General features: G+C 41.1%; 1 protein-coding gene and 1 long non-coding RNA gene across 4 annotated transcripts; one reads left to right on the top strand and one right to left on the bottom strand.

Annotated features, from left to right (window-relative positions):
- Positions 1-6,541: 6,541 nt before the first annotated feature.
- On the top strand, positions 6,542-14,392 carry LOC103706927 (casein kinase 1-like). Of its 2 annotated transcripts, XM_008791204.4 has the most exons (14): positions 6,544-7,336; positions 7,458-7,498; positions 8,152-8,221; positions 8,330-8,478; positions 8,590-8,685; positions 11,166-11,236; positions 12,186-12,247; positions 12,353-12,416; positions 12,537-12,621; positions 12,709-12,835; positions 12,942-13,015; positions 13,100-13,160; positions 13,253-13,386; positions 13,766-14,392. In XM_008791204.4, exons 1-14 carry the CDS (start codon positions 7,261-7,263, stop codon positions 14,063-14,065), a joined length of 1,410 nt encoding a protein of 469 aa, XP_008789426.1. In that variant the 5' UTR covers positions 6,544-7,260; the 3' UTR covers positions 14,066-14,392. The 2 variants fall into 2 exon arrangements, with proteins under 2 accessions (XP_008789425.1, XP_008789426.1); XM_008791203.4 differs by having other exon boundaries at positions 6,542-7,336; positions 8,152-8,478.
- Positions 14,137-18,052, bottom strand: LOC113462714. 2 transcript variants are annotated; one of them, XR_003385686.2, is made up of 2 exons: positions 14,406-18,052; positions 14,137-14,316 (listed from the first exon to the last, which is right to left on the bottom strand). It is a non-coding gene; the product is annotated as an uncharacterized LOC113462714 (long non-coding RNA). The 2 variants fall into 2 exon arrangements; XR_003385687.2 differs by having other exon boundaries at positions 14,137-14,310.
- Positions 18,053-21,290: the final 3,238 nt, after the last annotated feature.

Here is a 21,290-nt window from a genome sequence, read left to right as displayed (position 1 = left end):
TCATTTGAGGTCTGCATACTTTTGATGCAAATTTTTCATGCTTGCCAATAGCTTTCCCTAAATATTAGAAGCTTAGAATATTTAAAATTGTAGAGGTGTTCGTTTTTAAGCTAACCTAACTTACTGCGATTTCATCAAGTCTAGTTTGCAGGTGTACTTGATCCAGAAGTGGTTGGTGTTGGTTTCAGCATTCTACCAACATTGCATGAAGGTAGGTTCGGAAAGCTTGATCAGAGGCAGTCTGCCCCATTTAATTCTCCAGAATCTGAGGAAGATTAGACTAAGCCTCTATCCCCTTCTGCACCAGCATTTATCCTCGTAGATAATAGTCATAATCTAAAGTCTCCTGACCAGATGCTAATCTCCCTAGTACTGAAAGGAGTAGGGGTGGGTTTGATCCGACTTGAGGGAACAATACTAGCTAAGTTCATGTGCACTGCAGTCTCTGAATGCGACCTTAAGTCTCATCCATGGATGGCAAGAAACATGAGGCATTTTCATCACATATACAGGGTGTATATATTATGTTATACAACTGCAAACTAATATGCTGTTGTACAGATGCCATGATTGCCGCAAAGTCATATGTTCGAGAAATAAAATATCTAGAGCAGTAATTTTTGTCTAGTCATTATTTTAAAAAAAACTCTAGTAAAATATGTCATTTTAGCCAATAGTGCTATGGTTGCATATAGTCCTTGTCTAATTCGAGGAATGGCACCATCATTGATGATTTAACTGAGAGTGCATGCTCACATACTTGAAGAAGGCTACTGTAAAGTTTCAACTAGTCTCAGCATGCTGCATGCGGGATGCTGGGACTAACTTTAACTTAACACAAACCTTTCTATAAGAAGACCCATATATTATGAGTCTACGACTATTGCACAAATGGGTCTTAGTGAATGAAAAGACTAATAAGATTCAACCAGTCCCGGCATGCCGTGTGCTGGGACTAGATCTAATTTTAAGGGAAGTCTTTTTCATATTTAACAGCTACCTATAAATACGGCAAGCCTGTTGCAGAACCTGCAGATAATTACATTTGTTGCTGGAAATTGGACCCGGGGGCGGCCGCGAACCGAGGAGGAGGAGCTCCGGTGAGAGAATCGGCGGACGGCGGTTCGTCGTCTGGCGGCGTCCTCCGGGAGGTGGCCTGTGAGCGAGAACGGCAGGCGGTGGATCGTCGGCGTGCGGCTCCTTCCGGGGGAAACCTGCAAGAAGCCGGTGGCCGGGCTTTCCGGCGCCGGCCCTCCGATGCCTAAGTCAGAGGGGGGCTTAATTTTGGAGAAGAGAGAGGGACTGTATTTCCAAGTCCGAAGCCTCCCTTGGAAGGAAGAAGCCTCCAGCCCCCTTTTTAGAGGGAGAAGCTCCCCTTTTATAGGGAGAGTGGCAGGGTTACCTGTGATGTGACTAGACGAATTAATGGGTTACCGTGGATGGCCCGTTTCCATCATGGGAGGAGATGGCGTGTAGCCAGAGCTTGCTTGTGGCGCGCAGTGCAGTACATTCTTGAGAATGGTGAGGCGTTGACAGTCGTAGCAGGGTATGGTTCCTGATTAATATGTCGTGGCGTGGCCGGCAAGTAAAGCATGGTGCGGTGAGGCTGCTGCAGGGGATGGCCGCAGCATATAGACGACGAGGTCGGCCTTCTGAGGTCAGCTCAGCCTTTTGGTCTCGGCCTGCTGTGCTCGGCCTTCTGTGCTCGGCCTGCTATGCTCGGCCTTCTGAGCTCGGCAGCCTCCTGTGCTCGGCAGCCTTCTGGTTCGGCCTTCTGTGCTCGGCAACATGGATGAGCTCGGCTTGCATGAGCTCGGCTCGGCCTTCTGAGCTCGGCTCGGCCTGCTGTGCTCGGCCTTCTGGCCTTAATCTTCTGAGCTCGGCAGCCTGGATGAGCTCGGTAGCCTTCTGTGCTCGGCGGCCTAGATGAGCTCGGCCTGGATGAGCTCGGCAGCTTCTGTGCTCGGCCTTCTGGGCCTTAGCCTTCTGAGCTCGGCAGCCTGGATGAGCTCGGCCTGGATGAGCTCGGCAGCTTCTGAGCTCGGCCTGCATGATGAGCTCGGCTCGGCTCTCTGAGCTCGGCCTGCATGATGAGCTCGGCCTGTATGGTGAGCTCAGGCTTGTTGTCAGATTTGGGTGCTTTAATTGTACGTGTGGGGTGGTCTATTTTTCCCCCCAACACTACCCCCCGACTTCCGGGTTCGAGCTGCTTTTTGGCTCGGACGAAGGAAGTAGTCCAGTCGTTGATCATCCTGTGACATAGCCAAATATATATGGAGATGTGCATGCCAAGTAGGGTGTACCTCTCATGCAGTTGGAGTCAAGTGCTTCAGGTCGACTCAGCAGCCTTCTTTGGCTTGTGGTCGACTCAGCTCTCGAGAACGTCGAGACGATGCGGCAGATCTTCCGCGTCGCACTTCTCCCAGCATTGGAGATCTGTGTGGGCGTTGCTTTGTTGTTATCCACGAACATTTTGAGGGTGCTTTGTTGTCAATCACGAACGTTTCGGGGGGCCGCGAAGGTACTACCCCGTCATCCCGAGGTCGAGGGAGCTCGGGCTCACTGTCGACTCGTCGGGGCATCTCGACCTTAGTCGAGGAGGCGCTACGGGGGGCCGCGAAGGTACTACCCCGTTGTTGGTGTTGAGCGCCACGGAGGGCCGCGAAGGTACTACCCCGTCTTCCCGAAGTGTCGAGGGGTCTGGGCACGCACTGTCGACACTCGGGGCATCTCGACCTTAGTCGAGGAGGCGCTACGGGGGGCCGCGAAGGTACTACCCCGTTGTTGGTGTTGAGCGCCACGGAGGGCCGCGAAGGTACTACCCCGTCTTCCCGAAGTGTCGAGGGGTCTGGGCACGCACTGTCGACACTCGGGGCATCTCGACCTTAGTCGAGGAGGCGCTACGGGGGGCCGCGAAGGTACTACCCCGTTGTTGGTGTTGAGCGCCACGGAGGGCCGCGAAGGTACTACCCCGTCTTCCCGAAGTGTCGAGGGGTCTGGGCACGCACTGTCGACACTCGGGGCATCTCGACCTTAGTCGAGGAGGCGCTACGGGGGGCCGCGAAGGTACTACCCCGTTGTTGGTGTTGAGCGCCACGGAGGGCCGCGAAGGTACTACCCCGTCTTCCCGAAGTGTCGAGGGGTCTGGGCACGCACTGTCGACACTCGGGGCATCCCGAACTTAGTCGGGGCATCATTGGAGATGCATGCAGGAGATGGATTTCGTTGGCGATCGTGCGCCCTTATTCGGAGCGGGGCGACGTTGGAGATAGGGATACCCGTAGGTCGTTTTTTTGGATTCTCCGACCTGAAAATAGATGAAATATTGAAATTATTTGAAGCCAAAGTGGCATCCTGTACCTTTTGGAGATATTTTGATGGCTCTCGAGCTTCGAAGTCCCTCAGGACTTGGCTCAGCACCGGCCTTCTTTGGCTCGATTTTCTGGGAGGGGTGTTCTGCACTCGGGCTTCTGAGCTCGGGCTTATGAGCTTAGCAGCCTTCTGGTCTCGGCCTTCTGAGCTCGGCCTGCATGAGCTCGGCCTGGATGAGACTGCTGCAGGTCGTGGCTGCAGCATGTGGATGACGAGCTCGGCCTTCTGAGCTCGGCTCGGCCTGCATGAGCTCGGCCTGGATGAGCTCGGCAGCCGTCTGTGCACGGCCGGGGCTTCGGTGATGGCGACGCTCTGAAGGAGAGCAACGCCACGAGCGCCGTCGTAAGGACTTACACCCATGAGGAGGGAGTACATAACTCTCCTTCTCCAGACCTCAGCTTTTATTTCTCTTTCCCTCCAACTCGTTGATGTGAGACTTGGGCTACTACTTCTCACTAGTTGCCCCCACGTACGTCGTTGTAGCGGGAGCCATGCCTGATTCGAGATAGCTCGGGAGAAAGTTTCTTCCTCTGCTTAACATGAACCCGTGGAGGCGGCACAGGAGGAGCCTCCACTTGTTGCAGGCTTTGGGCTGCAATGGCTAGCGCTTGGACTTGCTGCACTAGCGCGTCGAAGTGCTCGGGTTGGACTTGTGGAGCTTGATCTGCCGGAGGTCTTGGTGGTGGATTCTGGACTGAGCGCCCGGAGCTTGGAGCATGATGCCGGGAGGTATCAGAGACTCCTCTGCTCCTTAGTTTCATGGCCACAACTCGGGCCCTTCCTCTAGCGCCAACTGTTGCTGGAAATTGGACCCGGGGGCAATCTTCGGTCGAGGAGAGGGAGCGGGAGGTGGTTACTCACGGTGGGGCGGTGGTTCGTCGACGGGCAAGATGGTCATCTATTAGTCAAGGTTATCATCCTATTTGTGAAGGTTGAGAAGAAGCCTATACAACTACTGTAGGTCTCTGGATGAGAAGAAGTCTATTCATTAAGGTCGTCATCATCGGCCAGCAACTCTTCATGGGAGATTCCATCCTTGCTATTGAGTTGGAAAAATGAGCAAATGTTGTCAATGTGCTCTTTGAAGTCATAAAGCTTCATCCTTCTACTTACATGTGAGTGACTAATTAATTTCTCCAAATTTAGTAGAGCTTCAGATGTCTTTCCATATAGCACATTTTTTCTGCTTGCCCACTATTCTCCTCAGCCCAGTATTGAAAAGTAGGAGGACCGGCTTAAGACTTAGACGACCGCTCGGCCCCAAATGCATTTATTATAGTGAATTCTAAGGTTATAGCTATAAATGCATTGAAGCTCCCAAATGCATTTATATTGGAACGTATCTCTTACCTAAAAAAATTTATTATTTATTTCATTATTTATGCATTGAGGGGCCCAAATGTATTTATGGTGGGGCCTTTGAGTTTGCCTTAGTCCTTCAAAAACATTGAGCCACTCTTAGGAAGTAGATGAAGAATACCTTCATGCGCCTCCTTCCCTCCAAGCAAATTTACTTTTAGCCCTTGCCAGCAACCAAGGCAGCTGCTTTAAACTCTGAGCCGTGTCTACGAATTAAGTGGTTTAGGAAAAAATAGTATCAGAGGAAATCAAGGAGAAATCAAAGGAGATTGTCCTCAAAACCTTGGCTTCGCTGGATCAGATTTTTGGCAGGATATTTTTTGAAGCAATTATTAGTTTTGCAGTGATCAATTGTTCCCACTCTTTTCATTTTTTTTTTTGGGCAAGTCCCTCTCTTTTCTTTGTCATGCGGTAAAGTTTAGCCAATTCCATGGCAAAGAGTTTTTTTTAATTAGTCATTTGATTGGATGTTACTGAAGTTTATGAGTTACTGCAAACCAACCTCCTTCACCCTCTCATGATTGCAAAACTTCTCGCACGTGTCCCACTACTACCATTGTGTCAGTGTGCAATATAAGGATGTCGAAGCATATATTAAGAAATTGTTCCACTACATGATCTTATTCTTCTCATCCATTTGAGGTGCCGAGAGAGAGCGAACTACGTGTTGATCACTTGACACTCACCTTCTTGTTTTATGTTCAGATCTGATCACCTGATCTCTCGCTCTGTTCGGCAGCCAGCTTGATCCGCTCCATCTAACCAGATTTCTGTCAGTATTTGGAGCCAGGCTTGCGTGCGTCCTTTTCCTCAGTGTCGTTGCAAATCATCTGTTACCGCTCAAGCGTCATTCTTCTGCAATCTTTCACAATATCTCGCACGTGTCACGCTGCTCTCTTCAGCGTCACACATTCATTACGTGTCGCAAGTTAGTTCCCGGAAAAAGTTGTTTTAACTTTAGCACGGTCCAGCTGCTCAGCGTGGAGCAGTAAATCGGCAACGAAAAAACGTAAATCTCCCCGCTCCATAATCCGCTAGCGACACCTAATGACGTGGCTCTCTTGAAATGGTTAAATCGCATGTGACATCCGTTGGCCCACATATATAAGCAATCAGGATCTAGCAGGGCGAACGAAGCGGGGATCGGTTGCGGTAATTTGAAAACGACGCGAATGCTCGGGCGCGGACAGTCGGCTCTGCGGAGGAGTGTATTCCGATCCATCAATCTCAGCCTTCGGATCGTGAACAACACTCCTTCCGATCGAGACGCTCTTCTTGCATGATCCCCAGGGTCCGTGATTGATTGCAATTCTTATAACCTTAGTCACCCGACCGTAGAAATCCGAACAAATGTGGTTAACGGCAACCATCGGCCATGAACAGCGAGAAATTAAAGCAACGTCCGCCGCGCGAAGCACCAAAAGGAGTTGTTGTGCCAAAAAAACAAAAAAAAAAAAACGGGGGAGAAAATATTAGAAAAAAGTTGCAACAAAACGGAGTAGTTCTCCAGCTAAATGGAGCGCAATCCGCATTAGCAACCGCACCACCGTGGACTTCTCCCAAATATACCTATCAAATGGAAGGACGATCTTAGTTATCGCATGTATTTTTTATAACGTATTCAGAGAGTGGGGCTACTCAACTGGAGTCCACAGGGCTTGGAACGTGTCGGCGGGAAGCGGCCGCTTCACCCCCGCGCTTTCCTCCTTTGGATTATTTTTTATTAACTAATTAATAATTGATAATTGGGTGTGTGTGTGTGTGTGTGTGTGTGTGTGTGTATATATGCGGGTGAATAATACGGACGGTTCATCGTAAACAAAGACGACAAAATTCTTGCGGCTTTTTAGCCATCATTTCTCTCGCCCCGCTGTCACCTTTCTATTCCTTTTCTAGCTCGTTTTCGGGTAAATTTTTAGGGGAGTTTTTCTGTCCCCGGATCCGCGATCGTTTCTTGTTCGAATTCTTGCGATCTGATCGATTTTTTGATCGCAAGAACCGATATCTCCGCCCTTATGTTCCACTGAGCTTTCTTGAGGCGGCACCGATCTTTGCTTCGAGAACTAGGGTTTTGGCTTGGATCTCTCGCCTTGGCGGAAATGAATAGGATCCGAACCTAGCTTTGGGTTCAGCTCCTAGGGTTGATCCAGCTTTGGAGTAGTTCTCGGATTCTTTGTTCCTTTCCAGACGGGAGGTCGAAGGATTGGATTGCGGCGGTGGATGTTGAAATTCTTTGAGTTGCTAAGCGTGGGATGGGAATGTCTTGGGTATGTTGATCGGAGTGGAATCGAGGTCTAGCATTTAGATTTCTTGTAATATAGGTTGGTGGGATCTGGAGAATAGTCGAGAGTAGAGGTTCGTAGAGTTCTTTTAAGGTTTTATGTGGGGTGATTATCGATTTCTCCGGTTTGGGGATCAGTTCATCTTGTTTTGGTGTTGGGATCAGTAGTAGCAATCTAGGGTTTCATCTGAGAGGGTGATCTGTTAGCAGTTGATTTTTTGGTGAATTTCTTAATCGGATCTCTACTCATGGAGAATGTCATTGGAGGAAAGTTCAAGCGTGGGAGGAAGATCGGCAGTGGATCTTTTGGCGAGCTATATCTTGGTGAGAGGCGGTCTTGATTTTTAATACATCTTTGATTAATGCTTTGGTTTCTTTTCAACTTTGGATTTTCTTTTTTCTGGTGGTGTTTTGATGTTTTGTTTGGTGAATTGATGTTGTCCAGGTGTTAACATACAGAGTGGAGAAGACGTGGCCATAAAACTGGTATGTCCCGATCTATTCTTACTCCTTGCTGGTCTATTTTTTTGCAATATTGAAGATGAAATTCTTTCTACGCTTTTTTGTTTTTTTTGGAGACTTCTGATTTTTGTTTTAGGAAAATTTTCCTGCGGTTTATCGTTGGTCTTGGTGATAAGAAATTGAAGTAATCACAAACCTTTCGCTCTTTGGTAAAGTTAAATATGTGTTGCTAGCACAACTGACATTGCAGATTGCCTATTTTATAGTGATAATGGTGTTTGGGTTTGGAGTCAGAGGAGTTGTTTGGGTAATGCCATGTAACCCATTCATATATGATGATTCTGAGAACCTGATGCACTGTTCCCCTTTAAAACTTTATTGTTCCATGTGCTTGTGCTTGTGCTTTGATATTTTGTTGTTTTTAGACCATTATCAAGTTGCAAGTGCACGGTCATCTTTATATCAGCACACTTTGTTTTACATGTAGAGGCTTTGATATATTTTACTACTGAAAGTTCGTTGTGATACTTTCTCTTCTTGCTTGTCTTTTTCAGTCAATTAACAATCTAATGAATGCTCTCCTCATTTTGCATGTTAATTTGCTCTGTTTACTACTCCATATATGCTTTATTATAAGAATCATTTACTCTTTTCCTTACTACTTATACTTAATGCAGGAATCTGTGAAGACCAAGCATCCTCAACTTCATTATGAGTCGAAGTTGTATATCCTTCTCCAGGGAGGAAGTAAGTGGTCAATTTATAAGTCTAATCTATTTTCCTGTTTAGCCAAAGTTGTTGATTTTTATTCTTTTTCTTTTTTATTTTTTTATTGGTGTGTTTGGGTGTATTTAGCTGGGATCCCTCACCTAAAGTGGTTTGGTGTGGAGGGAGAGTACAGTGTCATGGTTATTGATCTTTTAGGGCCTAGCTTGGAAGACTTATTTAACTACTGCAACCGGAAATTGTCATTGAAAACAGTTCTCATGCTTGCTGATCAGTTAGTAAGTACATCATTCTTCTGATTTTTTTTCTTTAATTTTCAGTTCCTATCTGGCTATCCCCTCAGAAAAGACTAGAGATGATAAAGTAATGGTGTTAATTTTTCATTATAGATAAACCGAGTTGAGTATATGCACTCAAGGGGTTTTCTGCACCGTGATATAAAGCCGGATAACTTTCTTATGGGCCTAGGCCGTAAAGCAAATCAGGTAAATTATAACCCTACAGTGCCTCTACTTTCTAAACAATAATATGAATTGCATTTGTTGGTCTGATGGTGCAGTAAAACTTGTTTATTTTTTGAATAAATTAGTGTCAAGATTTTTTTTTGATACAAAGTGTCAAAATCTTGATTCGTACTATTTGATTGTTGACTAATGTTGTTAATAGCAAATTTTCATTTGTTATGATATCCTTTATGTTCCCACATAAATACCTTGGTACTAGTTTTTGTACGTCCGGTTACATTATTTCTCCAGTATTAACTAATGTTGATTGGGCTTTGGACTGCTTATCATTGTGAAGACCAGAATGAGAAACAATCATAGATTGGTAGGAACATTTTGTGAATGAATGGATGGAAGTTCTTGTACAGTGAAATTTTTGAAGGAAATCTTCTACATCTCCAAAGAAATTGCAGTTTTACAGAGTTTTCTTTTTGACATTGGGATGACAATTTTTTTGAATGATTCCTTAGTTTGAGCTCAAAGAACTCCTATCTTTTTCTCTACAAAGAATAATAGTTTTGTTCATTTGATTAAAAAAGAAATGAGAAAGAAGCTCTAATAATGTTCTCAGCCATAGCCACCACCTGCATGCTTTCTTATTAATTTTTAAGCAAGCAAGGCCCTCATTTAGTGGCTGGCTTACAGTTGACTCATTCTAATAATTGGCAATCCCCACACCTTGATCATGTTCTAACTTAAGTGTTTGTCCAGCATTATTTATGGAGAAAATCAGCTGTACATGGTTCGATGAATAAAGTTATGGAATGCACGGTGAAATCAAAGCCTAAAAGGTGCTGTTGATCACCCTAAAATAATAGAAAGTCCTGCATCCTTCACTTCTATCTTTATCTCTTGCTTATTTGCACCCTTTCTCTTGGCCATCATTGTGATCTTTCACACATTTCACTTCAGTATGAATGTGGAATAGTTTATTTTTGATCTGTTCCACATGACAATGATTTTAACAAAATTCACGATTAACAGCTAAGAATCATGCTTGTTTGAATGCTGTTGCATGTTCTCATTTTCTTTTTATTCAGGTAGATAAATTTTTCTTAATTGTCCAATGACCTTGGAACATTCTACAACACTTTCACCCAAATGTAGAAACTTTCAACAAACAAGCTCAATTGCAAGGTGAACATGGTTGCTCCTATCAACTCCTAAAAGGATGCATATGGCAACCAGCATGTCTTCTTTTTCAAACTCTTTCCTGTTGACCAATTCCTTCAAGTAGCAACTGCTGATCTGAACTAATTAATAAACAACTATTTTTATATTCAATAGCAAAATTTAATATTACTTATGGTTCACTGATAAATACTTGGAACTGATGAGCTTTAGTTAATTTTTGACACCAGTTAAGCTTGTACAGATGCGGGAGGTTGAAGTTAGGCTTTAAGTTTTGCCTTGAAATATGTAAAATGATTTCATGACTAATCCAGACATCATCATAGTGATCAATATCATATGACACCATAATTATTGGCTTGGGAAATAGACTTCTGGATGTCTTTCTTCCAGAAAAAAGGGATCTGTATTCCTACTATGCTTGTTTGAATCACTGTCTACAAATCAACATTTAGATGGTTGTATATGTAGTCACTCCCAGTATTCTTAAATCAATATAAGCATGGCTATCTGGACAAAGATACAGCCATAGCATTTGTTGGGTGTCTCTTTTATATGTTAACTGACTGCAATATGAGGGAGTTTTTGCCAACCATAGGAATTTGGATGGTCTTATTAAATTTTTGATATGTTTGGTCCTAGCAATAAATATTCTTGATGTGTCAGGTGCAGTTTACTTCTTGCTTTCTCTAAGCATGGCGCATGTATGTGGATTGGGATTTTGTTGCCCCATCTTTAGCACATGGAAAGCACAGTTTTTTTTTTATTATTATTATTGTTGATTGTTCTTTTGAATGGACATTCTGGCATTATATTTTTTTTTTTCGCAGGGTCATCATGATGTCTTGTTAGGCATGTGTTCACAGAGAGAACCTAGCATAATAGACATTATAAATAAATAGAGTACCATTCCTTGAACCTATATAATTTGCTAAACTTTGACCTCTTAAAATGGCATCATTGTAAGATCTATACATTGATATGGAGTATCGGGATTTGTGAAAAATTATTTGCTTTTTAGATATGATAACATGCAATAGAGATCTGTGTTAAACATAATGGCCAACAGTGTTTAACCATGAGTTGCCAAACATTGGTTAGTTTGTATATATACACCAATGTTCTTTTTTTTCCATGTGAGATATGTAAGCAATTCATGGATCTTCTTTTATTTTACTTGTATTAATGCCTCATTTTATATGATTCTATGGTTGTGGTTACTAGCATATTGGATGCATCGGCATTTTCATTTTTTTTTGTAAATTCAGTCATAAACTGCTTGAGGGCTGTTGTAGTTTTTCCTTTTGTTTATGTTTGCTCATTTATGACAGGTTTATATCATTGATTATGGCCTGGCAAAAAAATATAGGGACCTCCAAACTCATAAGCACATAGCTTACAGGTGACTGATATGTTTCTTGCCCGCATGCTACATGATTCTATTTTAACTTCTTGGTGTTGTTTGGTTTGTTCATCTAAGTTGGATGTTAAACTGATTACTTTTAATGACTGGTTCTCATTTTTTTTCCCTTGTCATTGGTAGCAACAAAATAAGAAATTTATAGCATATGGCAAAACATGCAGGTGCTATGCATCAAAGTCGAACAAAACTAGATGAGACCTTATTCAAGGAATACAGTTCCAGACACTAATTTTTCAGTCTGTAGTCTATAATGAATAATGTTTGCTGTCATGTCAGGTCTCTCCTCGGTTTCTCTCAATCCTTTGTTTAGCAGTGGCAGATGAAGTGTTTAAGGATGAAGGTGACCATTGCTGCCCGCCAGCCCCACCCTACATGAACTGAACTAAGCCCACCTAGCCCCACCTAACTTGTATGTTCCGCAACTTGCTACTGCCCTGGCCATAAATGCTGGCTGTAATGATTCTTTGCAAGATCTAAGTGACCCCACCCTGCAGCCTGGCCGCATTTGGGGCTTCCTGTGCATAGTGCCTGGGGAAGGAACCAGATAAGCCTCTGCAGCCGCATACGCTGCTTGCAGAACTGCAGCATGAGTCTAGGAAACATAGTGCTTTAATGGGCATGTCACAAATAGAGTTCGCTCAACCAAGTGGTTGATAAGCAATTTTCTGAAGTCTTCAGCCTTGGTAGAAACCTAATTTTCTACAGCCTGGGAAAACTGTTATTTGTGAGCTCAGTCCCTAGCTGACTACTAGTGGGAACTGATAATGCATCAAATCACCTTGGCTTTTGATATGCACGTCCCATTTACAATTTTTTACTATGCTGTGGTTTTCCCTTATTTTCGTAAAAAAAATAGTGCTGCTATTTTAGTTCGAAAGTGCTTGCATCTTGCTTACTTTCACTGACAATACATGACTTCATTTTACAGGGAGAATAAAAACCTCACAGGAACAGCACGGTACGCAAGCGTCAACACTCATCTGGGAATCGGTGAGTTTGCCACACCTTTGTTACTGATATTTGGCCAAAAATCTTTAAATTTCTACACAATTGAACTTCTGCTGTCACTTACTGGTATGTTGTGTCTGCATGCAGAGCAAAGTCGGAGAGATGATTTAGAATCTCTTGGTTATGTGCTTATGTATTTTCTAAGAGGAAGGTTGATATTGATCTGACTCCTCTATTTCTGTTTATTATTGCTTCACCTGGTAGAACACTTAAACTGTTGTGTTGCATCTGTATTTTTCATCTTTTAACTGGTTATTTTGCTTCGCATCAGCCTTCCTTGGCAGGGTCTAAAAGCTGGCACTAAGAAGCAGAAGTATGACAAAATTAGTGAAAAGAAAATGCTTACCCCAGTTGAGGTACCAAAAGCCCTCTTTACCGTCTCTTTTCTGTTTTCAGCACAAAAAATTTAAGCTTATGACCTCTTTTTTATTAACATTTAACAGGTTTTATGCAAATCATATCCATCAGAATTTATATCTTACTTCCAATATTGCCGTTCCTTGCGGTTTGATGACAAGCCAGATTACTCATATCTGAAGAGGCTCTTCCGTGACCTCTTTATTCGAGAAGGTTGATTCAAGCCTTACTTTTTCTGGCTTGGCCCGATATCATATCAAAGTTTTAAACCCTTGTAGTCTTTTATGCCCTCTATGTATTGACTGAACTATTATTGCAGGCTATCAATTTGATTATGTCTTTGACTGGACCATGTTGAAATATCCCCAGATTGGTTCCAATCCTCGAGTGCGGGTATGAGTTGTGCATTTTCTTATCACCGTGTCATTTCTCTTGCCTATTTTCTTATGTTTATATTTTGGTTCCCTCTCCTTGCAGCAACCTAGTGGAAGAACAAGTGCGGTTGGGCCATCTTTGGAGAGGGCAGAAAAAACTCTAGGTTTGTTTCTTTTTCTGGTGAAGTTATCAGGACAAAACATGCCCATTATGTATCGATCAGTGATTGACAGATTGAATTACTTGCTTTCTTAGCGGGACAAGAAATTCGTGATAGATTCTCAGGTGCAGTTGAAGCATTTGCAAGAAGAAATGCTTCAGGTTCTGGTCATCATGGTGACCGCTCCAAGCACAGAACAGATGATGCACCTATGTCACTGAAGGAGGCTGTAAGTTATCCTGATTTGTTGTATTTGTCTTCATAAATCGTAAACCAAGTCCCATGCACCGAATAACAAGTTGGAACTCGCTCTTCAAAAGTACATGAAATGTTTTAAAATTTAAATACACCTAGTTGTTTATGTTAATCACATTTTACTGTCATTGAACTGTGTTTCTAAAGTCAATTGAAAAAAATTAGCATTTGCTATTGAAACCTGCAATAAAAATTGCTAGGCTTTACATAGTTAGGACAAGTGAACCAATCTACTACCAGAGTTACTTTTGGTCTTCTCAATCAAGTTCATGTGGCGTGAACCTCTCTGTAGAGTTTCCTATTCCATTTATTATTGGAATTCAAGTAATGGGTCTCGGTAATGTTTGATTTAGGTTCATGAAACAGAAAGAAGCCGACCATCTTCTCGTAGTGGCAGTACATCAAAGAGGGCTATTTTTCCGAGCAGCCGAGCAAGTTCTTCCCTTGAGCCTGGCGGGCAGCAAGTCAGCCGAACAAGTCGGCTGTTTTCAAGCCGCAGCAGCCGCCCATCTAGCGCCCAAGGATTTTTTCAGCCTGGGGTGGAATCAAGATCATCATCTGTTTCTCGAACTGCGGCTGTGAGAGGTTCTCGTGATGCACCTCCACTCCGTAGCTTTGAACTCCTCTCTATTGGTGGGGAGAAGAGGAAGTAGAATGACTGGAGTTTTCTTGAGCATTTCTGAACTTGGCGATGCTCCATCCACATTGTTTTTTTCCCCGATGATGATAAGATGTGCTTATAAAGCAAAACATACCGGCCGTGCTATTTATTAAAAGTTCTTTTAATTCTTCCTAGCTGGTAAGCTGCCAGAGGGAATCATGTTACGGGAGCCTCTGAGCATCCCTCGCAAGGCCACATTTTCGCATTCACGCTGAGGTGATCCTGCAGTTTTTCAGGCTAACACTGTTTAAAGTCAGTCTTCCATGGGCAAATGTTCATATGAAACTTTCATCTTCTCAACAATGAAAAAAAAAAAAAATCTTAAATCATACATTTTTTTCTGTTGTTGCAATATTTCTCCAACCTAACTGCTGCCAGCCTCTGGACCACATCACTTCCTGCTGCCCTCGCCTGTGAACGCTGATGTTAGAATCTGCTCGATGGCCATGCGGAGAATCTCTGGGTCATAGAGAGTTAACGAGCCCCACCAGAATGCCCACAAGGCTCTCAAGGTAGACCCTTGCATGCCTGGCTGTGCTTGTTTCACCTCTCTGGATGTCTCGTATTCTGTTAGATTGAATAGCAAATTCTGGTGGGAGTTTTACTGATAGATCCACTGATCCAGCATGCTTCTCTGTGAATTGGTGGTTGTCGAACTTCATGATTAGACTCTCAGGCTGGCCCTGAGTCTTGTGGAGGGCTTGTGTGGCCCATGATGTGGTTGAGAGTATGATCAATAGTTCTGCAGCAGCTATGGCGAGTTCTTCCACTGGTGAGTTCAGGAATCCAATGACTCTGCGGCACACTTCTGCCTCTTTGATAAGGAGCTAGGCTAGGGAGAACAGGATTTTGATGAGGCTCACATTGAGCTCACCGAGTGGGCAAAATGGTAGACGAAATAGTGGGAAGTCACAGTGTGGCTAATTCCGGCCAAACCCAATCATGTCTTGGGTTGAACCCTAGCTAGAGTTCAAATCTAGATTTTCCAAAAATTTCCGGCCTGATCCAAAACTTGATTGAAAAAAAAAAAAATCCTATCAAGCTCGGGTAGGGGCATAGCTCGACCGAGCCCATTTCTAGGCCTTACATAGAGAGAGATCTCCAATCAAATTCAATCAAATCTGAATGGAGATCTTACATCGATGATCCAAGCATCTGGATGTAAACTACTATCTTTAAACTGCTTATATACCAAAATTTATATAATTTACATCCCTAGCCTATACATCAAGCGGGGACAAAAAAACATATATAATTTAGTGTTATTCAGATTGTCTATTTTTTAACCACTTTATCCACAAGCTAAGTGTCTCCAATAGCTTCGATCATCTACGTGGAATTTCATCATCAATCCAAACCTAATCGGATCTAAATAAAGTTGCACCATACCTTAATCTAGCTATATATATATATATATAAAGAGAGAGAGAAAGAGCTGGACTTGTCTATACTCGAATAGATCTCCACTCAGATCCGATCAAACCTATATTAAACAATGAAAATTCTATATCTTATACTATCTTTAAATTGCTTACATATCATAAAATCATGTGATTTAGAGATCCTCAAACCAAATGGTCAAAAAAATAATTAGGCAATCTAAATAAAATTAAATTATATATATTTCTTGATCACTTAATGAGTAAACTAAGAATCTCTAAATCACATAATTTTTTGTGTAAGCAATTCATAGATAGTAAATCATATCCAACAACTTGGATCATCAATGTGATACTTCTATCATCTGATCCTAGATGAAACCGAATCTATGTAGATATCAACTTGAGTATAGCCAAGTTTATATATACATACATACATATAGCTAAGTGCAGATTACATCCAACAGAGATCAAAGCCTGAATAAATCATTGTGGAGGCCACTCTACTTGAGGAGTCTTTTCAATGGCATTGTGAAAGAGTTGGTCAGTAGATTGTTTCAATATGTACCATTGGTAATTGTCAGTGTTGTGATATGCAACAAAACCTGACTTTTTTTATAGACTAGTAACTTTTTTGAAGTACCTGGATTAGAAGAACAATGCATATTAAAGGCTTTGGTATAAGTACTATGCTGATTAGTGCTCATGGGTCTTGAAAGCTGCTTAACGCACTTTCCATTCCCCGAAGATATCTAAAGCTGCCACTCTTTCATTCCCAAAATTGCATCCCTAACAAAAGAGATGGGAACCAAGTTGCCTACATCATGATTACCATTGCATATCCACCAACCTCCACACATTTCAGAAATTCATTTAAAATACGAAAACACTACCAACAATCTTGGGGAACAAGTTTGATACAAGTTTTCAACTAGAACAATTTAGTAGCAATGGCCAACCAATCGCTCTAAATATATAATTGGGTTTTTTTGCATGAATACCGTTTCAAAATTGATATTTGCATGGATACCCTCGTAAAGCACTTGTTTTGCCATTATACCTTTTTTTATTTTTGTTTTTGCATATGTACCCGTGCTATCTAACAACGTTAAAAAATTAACGGTTTGAAATTAAAATGACTAAAATACCCTTAACAGGTAGACATGTAAATAAATCGCAATCCCGATAGTAAGAGAAAAAAACAGGGACAATAGCATAATTTTAAAATTTTATTTTATTTTTAATTAATATAAATATGATTTTTCTTAACATCGTTAGAACAACGGTTATATTATGAGCATTTGTACAATAACAGAGTTTTATGAGAGTATACATGCAAATATCAATTTTGGAAGAGTATTCATGCAAAATTCGATATTTAGAAGGTATCCATGCAAAAAACCCTATATAATTTAGTATTTTTCTCACCTCACATTTTAGTCGATACAGCATGTTATAAAGCCAGGCAGAGATGGAAAATCAATGGCCACAAGGCTGTCACACAGTTTAAACATTCCACCATCCACATCTGAATAGGACATTCATGGTCTAATAAATAAAAATGGTAAATCCAAACCTAATACAGCAATACTTTTTATGCCTATCTTTGTTTCTCATTTATACACCTCCCTTGAGGATGCTAAACAGCACTTGCCTGTCATGTCAATAATGAACCATCTACTAACCATCCTGGATGTAGCCCATTATCGGTTTTATAATGTTAACTCTATGCAGTTTGTGAAGATGAGCAGAACCCTAAAAACTTGCAACTAACCAGGGTTGTGGACGGCTCAATTTGGCATGTAGTCCTATCTTGGCTCAGATTCAAAAATCAAGCCACAAGTCCTTTTTCTATCTAGTATAGACACTACTTGATCAAGTTTTGCCATGCAGGATACAGGATTCCAGCTTGATTCATGAGCCCAAAGCTTGAGCTCAGAGTCAGCCTATTGAGTCAAAGATCATGGGCAACTTTGATTTACTGACAACATCAACACAAGCTCAACCAATTTTGGAGTCTATTACAATGCAGGAAATTAAACAAAAAAAATCTGACCAGCCATGAGGTAAAACAATTTTTTTATCAACCTGAGACTGTCGCAATGATCAATTATCTAATAAATATCTAACTTTTTTTTTCCTCTTAAAATAACCATCAAGCATATTAGATAACTCATGTAACAACCAGCTATGTCCAATAATAACCTGACACATCCAATAAAGCTGACAGTATAAGATCAAATGATAGCATTTATGTTGCAGCTGTCCTTCAGTCAATTTTTACTGTTTCAAAGAAATTTCTTAGTTATAGTTTTTTTTTTAAAAAAGGTTATAAAGTCATGCTCTTCTTATTAACAAAGAACTGGGATTTTTCCTTTTAACAAAGAACTGAGTTGACAAGCTCATTAATTTCTACACTAGGCTTGGAAAGAAATGACTTTGGTGTTAATCAAATATGGTGTCTCCAAGATAAAGGGCTTGTAATACTTTATTAACAAAGTATTCATGAATATACATTGTTCAGTGATATGTTTTTGTTCAGCCTAAAATGTGATTTACAAATTTTATATAACTGGAAAAAAGAAAAGGGGGGGGGGGGGGGGGGGAGGGGGATTAGAAGGACCAACTGTCATAATGGATTCATAGGGGTAATAAACCATGTAAGATTAGCTCACAGGCGATCTTCAATATAGTTGTTATAGCTGAAATATTTAAAACAAAAAAGCTTAATTCAAGCTCAAGGGGTTTAATTGCGATGAATATATCTAATAGCTGCCTTAGTTTTTCATGTATAACAGACTAACAGTGTTACATATTGAAGATCTTTCTGGAATGATATAGGAGAAAAGGATAAAGAACAGCAAATTGCCGACATCCCTGACTTGCTATGTGTAGCATTCACATGAGCAAATTAGTTTACAGTAGATATTAGAAGGACGATGCTAGGCACTTTATAGAAGTTGGATAATGAGGAGCATAGGACAAAGCCCAGTTTGCTTGTCATGTTAAATGCAAACTCCATACCTATACTGAACTGAATTATGAAAGAAGTGAGATAAGGAGGATCTTTAAGCAAAAATTTAGTTAAAATGCAGTCCCTTACGTTGTTGGAAGCCAACCTCTTGGAAGGATCATAAGCTCATGGCTTTCTACAGGCAGCCAACCTCTTGCCAACCAAAATACAATGCAAAGCAATTTGCTAGAATAGATATTACAACAAGTCAATACCATATGGACAATTAGATCCAAATTTCAATCACTATAATATTGTTTTGTTCGGGTAGAGTATACACAATCTTATACTCCCAAAGTAATTGGCAAGCAGATAGAAGTTGAATCAATAGGATTACATGCAGAAAAAGCTCAAGGATCAGTTGAAGGATCAATGAGCTATGCATCCATTTTGTGGATCTTCAATTATCATGAATTAACAGAGAAAAATGACAAAGGCAGAAGTCTTACACTGGGAGGAGGGGGGCGCATTAACCAAAAAAAAAAACAGTAAAATTAATAATTTTTAGGAAAAATTACAGAGACACTCTTTCAAGTTTAGGCGAGAAAAACTTGATCTCAAATTTTAATTTTTTTTCAATCAGACACAATAACTTTTTTTTTCATTGCAATGTGGCCCAGCTGTCTATCTCCGTTAGAAATCGTTATCACATGATCGTCATGTGATAACACAATAGAGCTACCATTCCTAAAATACCTTTCCCACAAAATTAGTGGTGGACCTTTAGTTTTGGTAGGGACAGAACAGAGGGGAAAGAGATCATTTGGCACTCATGTGAATCTCTTCTCCCCTCTCACTGCCTTTTCAACTAGGGTTCTACGGCCCAATTGAAAGCGATGAGAGCCAACCAAGTGACCATGGCTCAACTCCTAACGAGACATTGCAACAAACTTTAAGCTAGACATTTTAACTCGCCTTATTGGAAAATTACCATAGTAATGAAAAAATAACTTATCCAAAATCAACGACAAAGGATTGGAGTGGTAAGATAAGGTTACATTATGGAACTAGGGGTGCTCATCCGAGCCCACACCATTGCAGCTAGGGGCAGTCATCAGAGCCGATGATAAGAGAAGATGCTCCAGGTCAACAAAGATGTCTCCGGAGCATTTGATAGAGAAGTTGCTGGAGCAAGGTTGATCTTTCTAGCAGGATCAAGAGCCCTAATGGGGGTGGCAAAGAGAAAAGGAACCTTGGTCGGAGTCGGGGTGATCTTCTCGGCCAGAGATGGAGCAGGAGCCTTGGATGTGGAGGTAGGGGATCCAGCGGAAGGGACAATTGCCAAGGAGGAGGCAAGGGGATCGAACTTGTCAGACTGAGGTGCCGGCACCGACATGGTGCCCTCAACCTAGCTGGAGTCCACAGAGGCAAGGAGAAGGGCGGCGATCATGAGGACATGTAGACAAGGCGGATCACTCGCAACTAAACTCGCCAAGCCCACACATAGTAAGCTTTGTTAAAAAAACACATGGAGTTGCTGATGATTTTGTTGGGAGACCAATGGATCATCCCTCTGCATATGCTCTTGTAATCCCTCTCTTCTCTTGATTTTCTTATTTTGGATTCAATTTTGTTGATTCTTTTGAGATTTTTATATTGTGATCTTTTATTTTTAGGGCAGAGATCGAGCTTTTTGACGATGCGGGAGAGGCTATGCGCAACATTCATCCCGTTCATAGCTATCATGGAGATGTTCATCTACATCATCTGGATTGCTTCGACCACCGCCTGGCTGCCCTCATCCTCCACTCATCCATTAGGGGGGTTGCTACCGATAGAAAGAAATAGTTTTTGAAAAATAAATTTGGGGTCTAATGGGCGTTTGGCATAGGGTGATCATTCCAAGACCAAGGATGAAATAGGTGAAGGTAACGAGATCACCATGGTTAGTCTCACCATAGTAATTCTACGTGATAGTGATCCCGAATCATCTCCACTCTTCAAATCATCCCTCAACTCAGTGATAGAAAAACCCATCCTTGAGGTCAAGTATCCAAGATCACTGCAAGATAGTGATCTTGGTTTGAAATTTGGAGACAAAAATGCCTCTCAATCCAGCGAAAAAAATTAGTATATCAATATACCTAATATTTTATATCAATATTATACATATGATATTATACTGATATTACATACATTGTATTTATGTTATATATTATATTATATTATATTATAAACCATATTATTATTAAGTTATAATTTTTAATTAGAATAGAAATATGTTATTGTACTTTATATTTATATTATGAAATTATTTAAAATATTGCTTCTATTCTCCTTATTTTTTAATCAAAATAAATATTAGTACTAAAATAATAATGAACTATAAATATCAATAAAAATATTAATTATATAATAACAATTAATATAATTTAAAAGGATTAGTAATTTATAAGATCAATAAATATGTTTTTGTAGAATATATTCATAATTAAGATATTAATAAATAAATTAATAATTTATTATAATATATTTTACATGAATAATAAATATAATTCATGAAATATACCGAGGGTACTTTTGGTATTATATAGTTAGTGATCTTGGATTCTTAATTTCTTATCGAATACCAAACAGATTACTCATATATACCCAAAGATCTTTGATCACTGAAACATAGCATACCAAACACGGCGATCTTGGATGATCGAAAATCAAATTATCCCAAAATAAGAATTATTAATGACCTAAGATTATCTTGGTAATCCCATTTTGGTCACCAGATGCTAAGGATTTCCTAACAGATGGAGGGTAATTTAGATATTCTACACAAGCCGTTAATAGTGTTCAAGCACATATAGTCGGTTGGGCTAATATTGAAACAA

The sequence above is a fragment of the Phoenix dactylifera genome, chromosome 18 (genome assembly GCF_009389715.1).
Source record: "Phoenix dactylifera cultivar Barhee BC4 chromosome 18, palm_55x_up_171113_PBpolish2nd_filt_p, whole genome shotgun sequence".
Classification (NCBI taxonomy): domain Eukaryota; kingdom Viridiplantae; phylum Streptophyta; class Magnoliopsida; order Arecales; family Arecaceae; genus Phoenix; species Phoenix dactylifera.
Note: the sequence above shows the minus strand (reverse complement) of the source record. Positions and strands in the feature narration are given on the sequence as shown.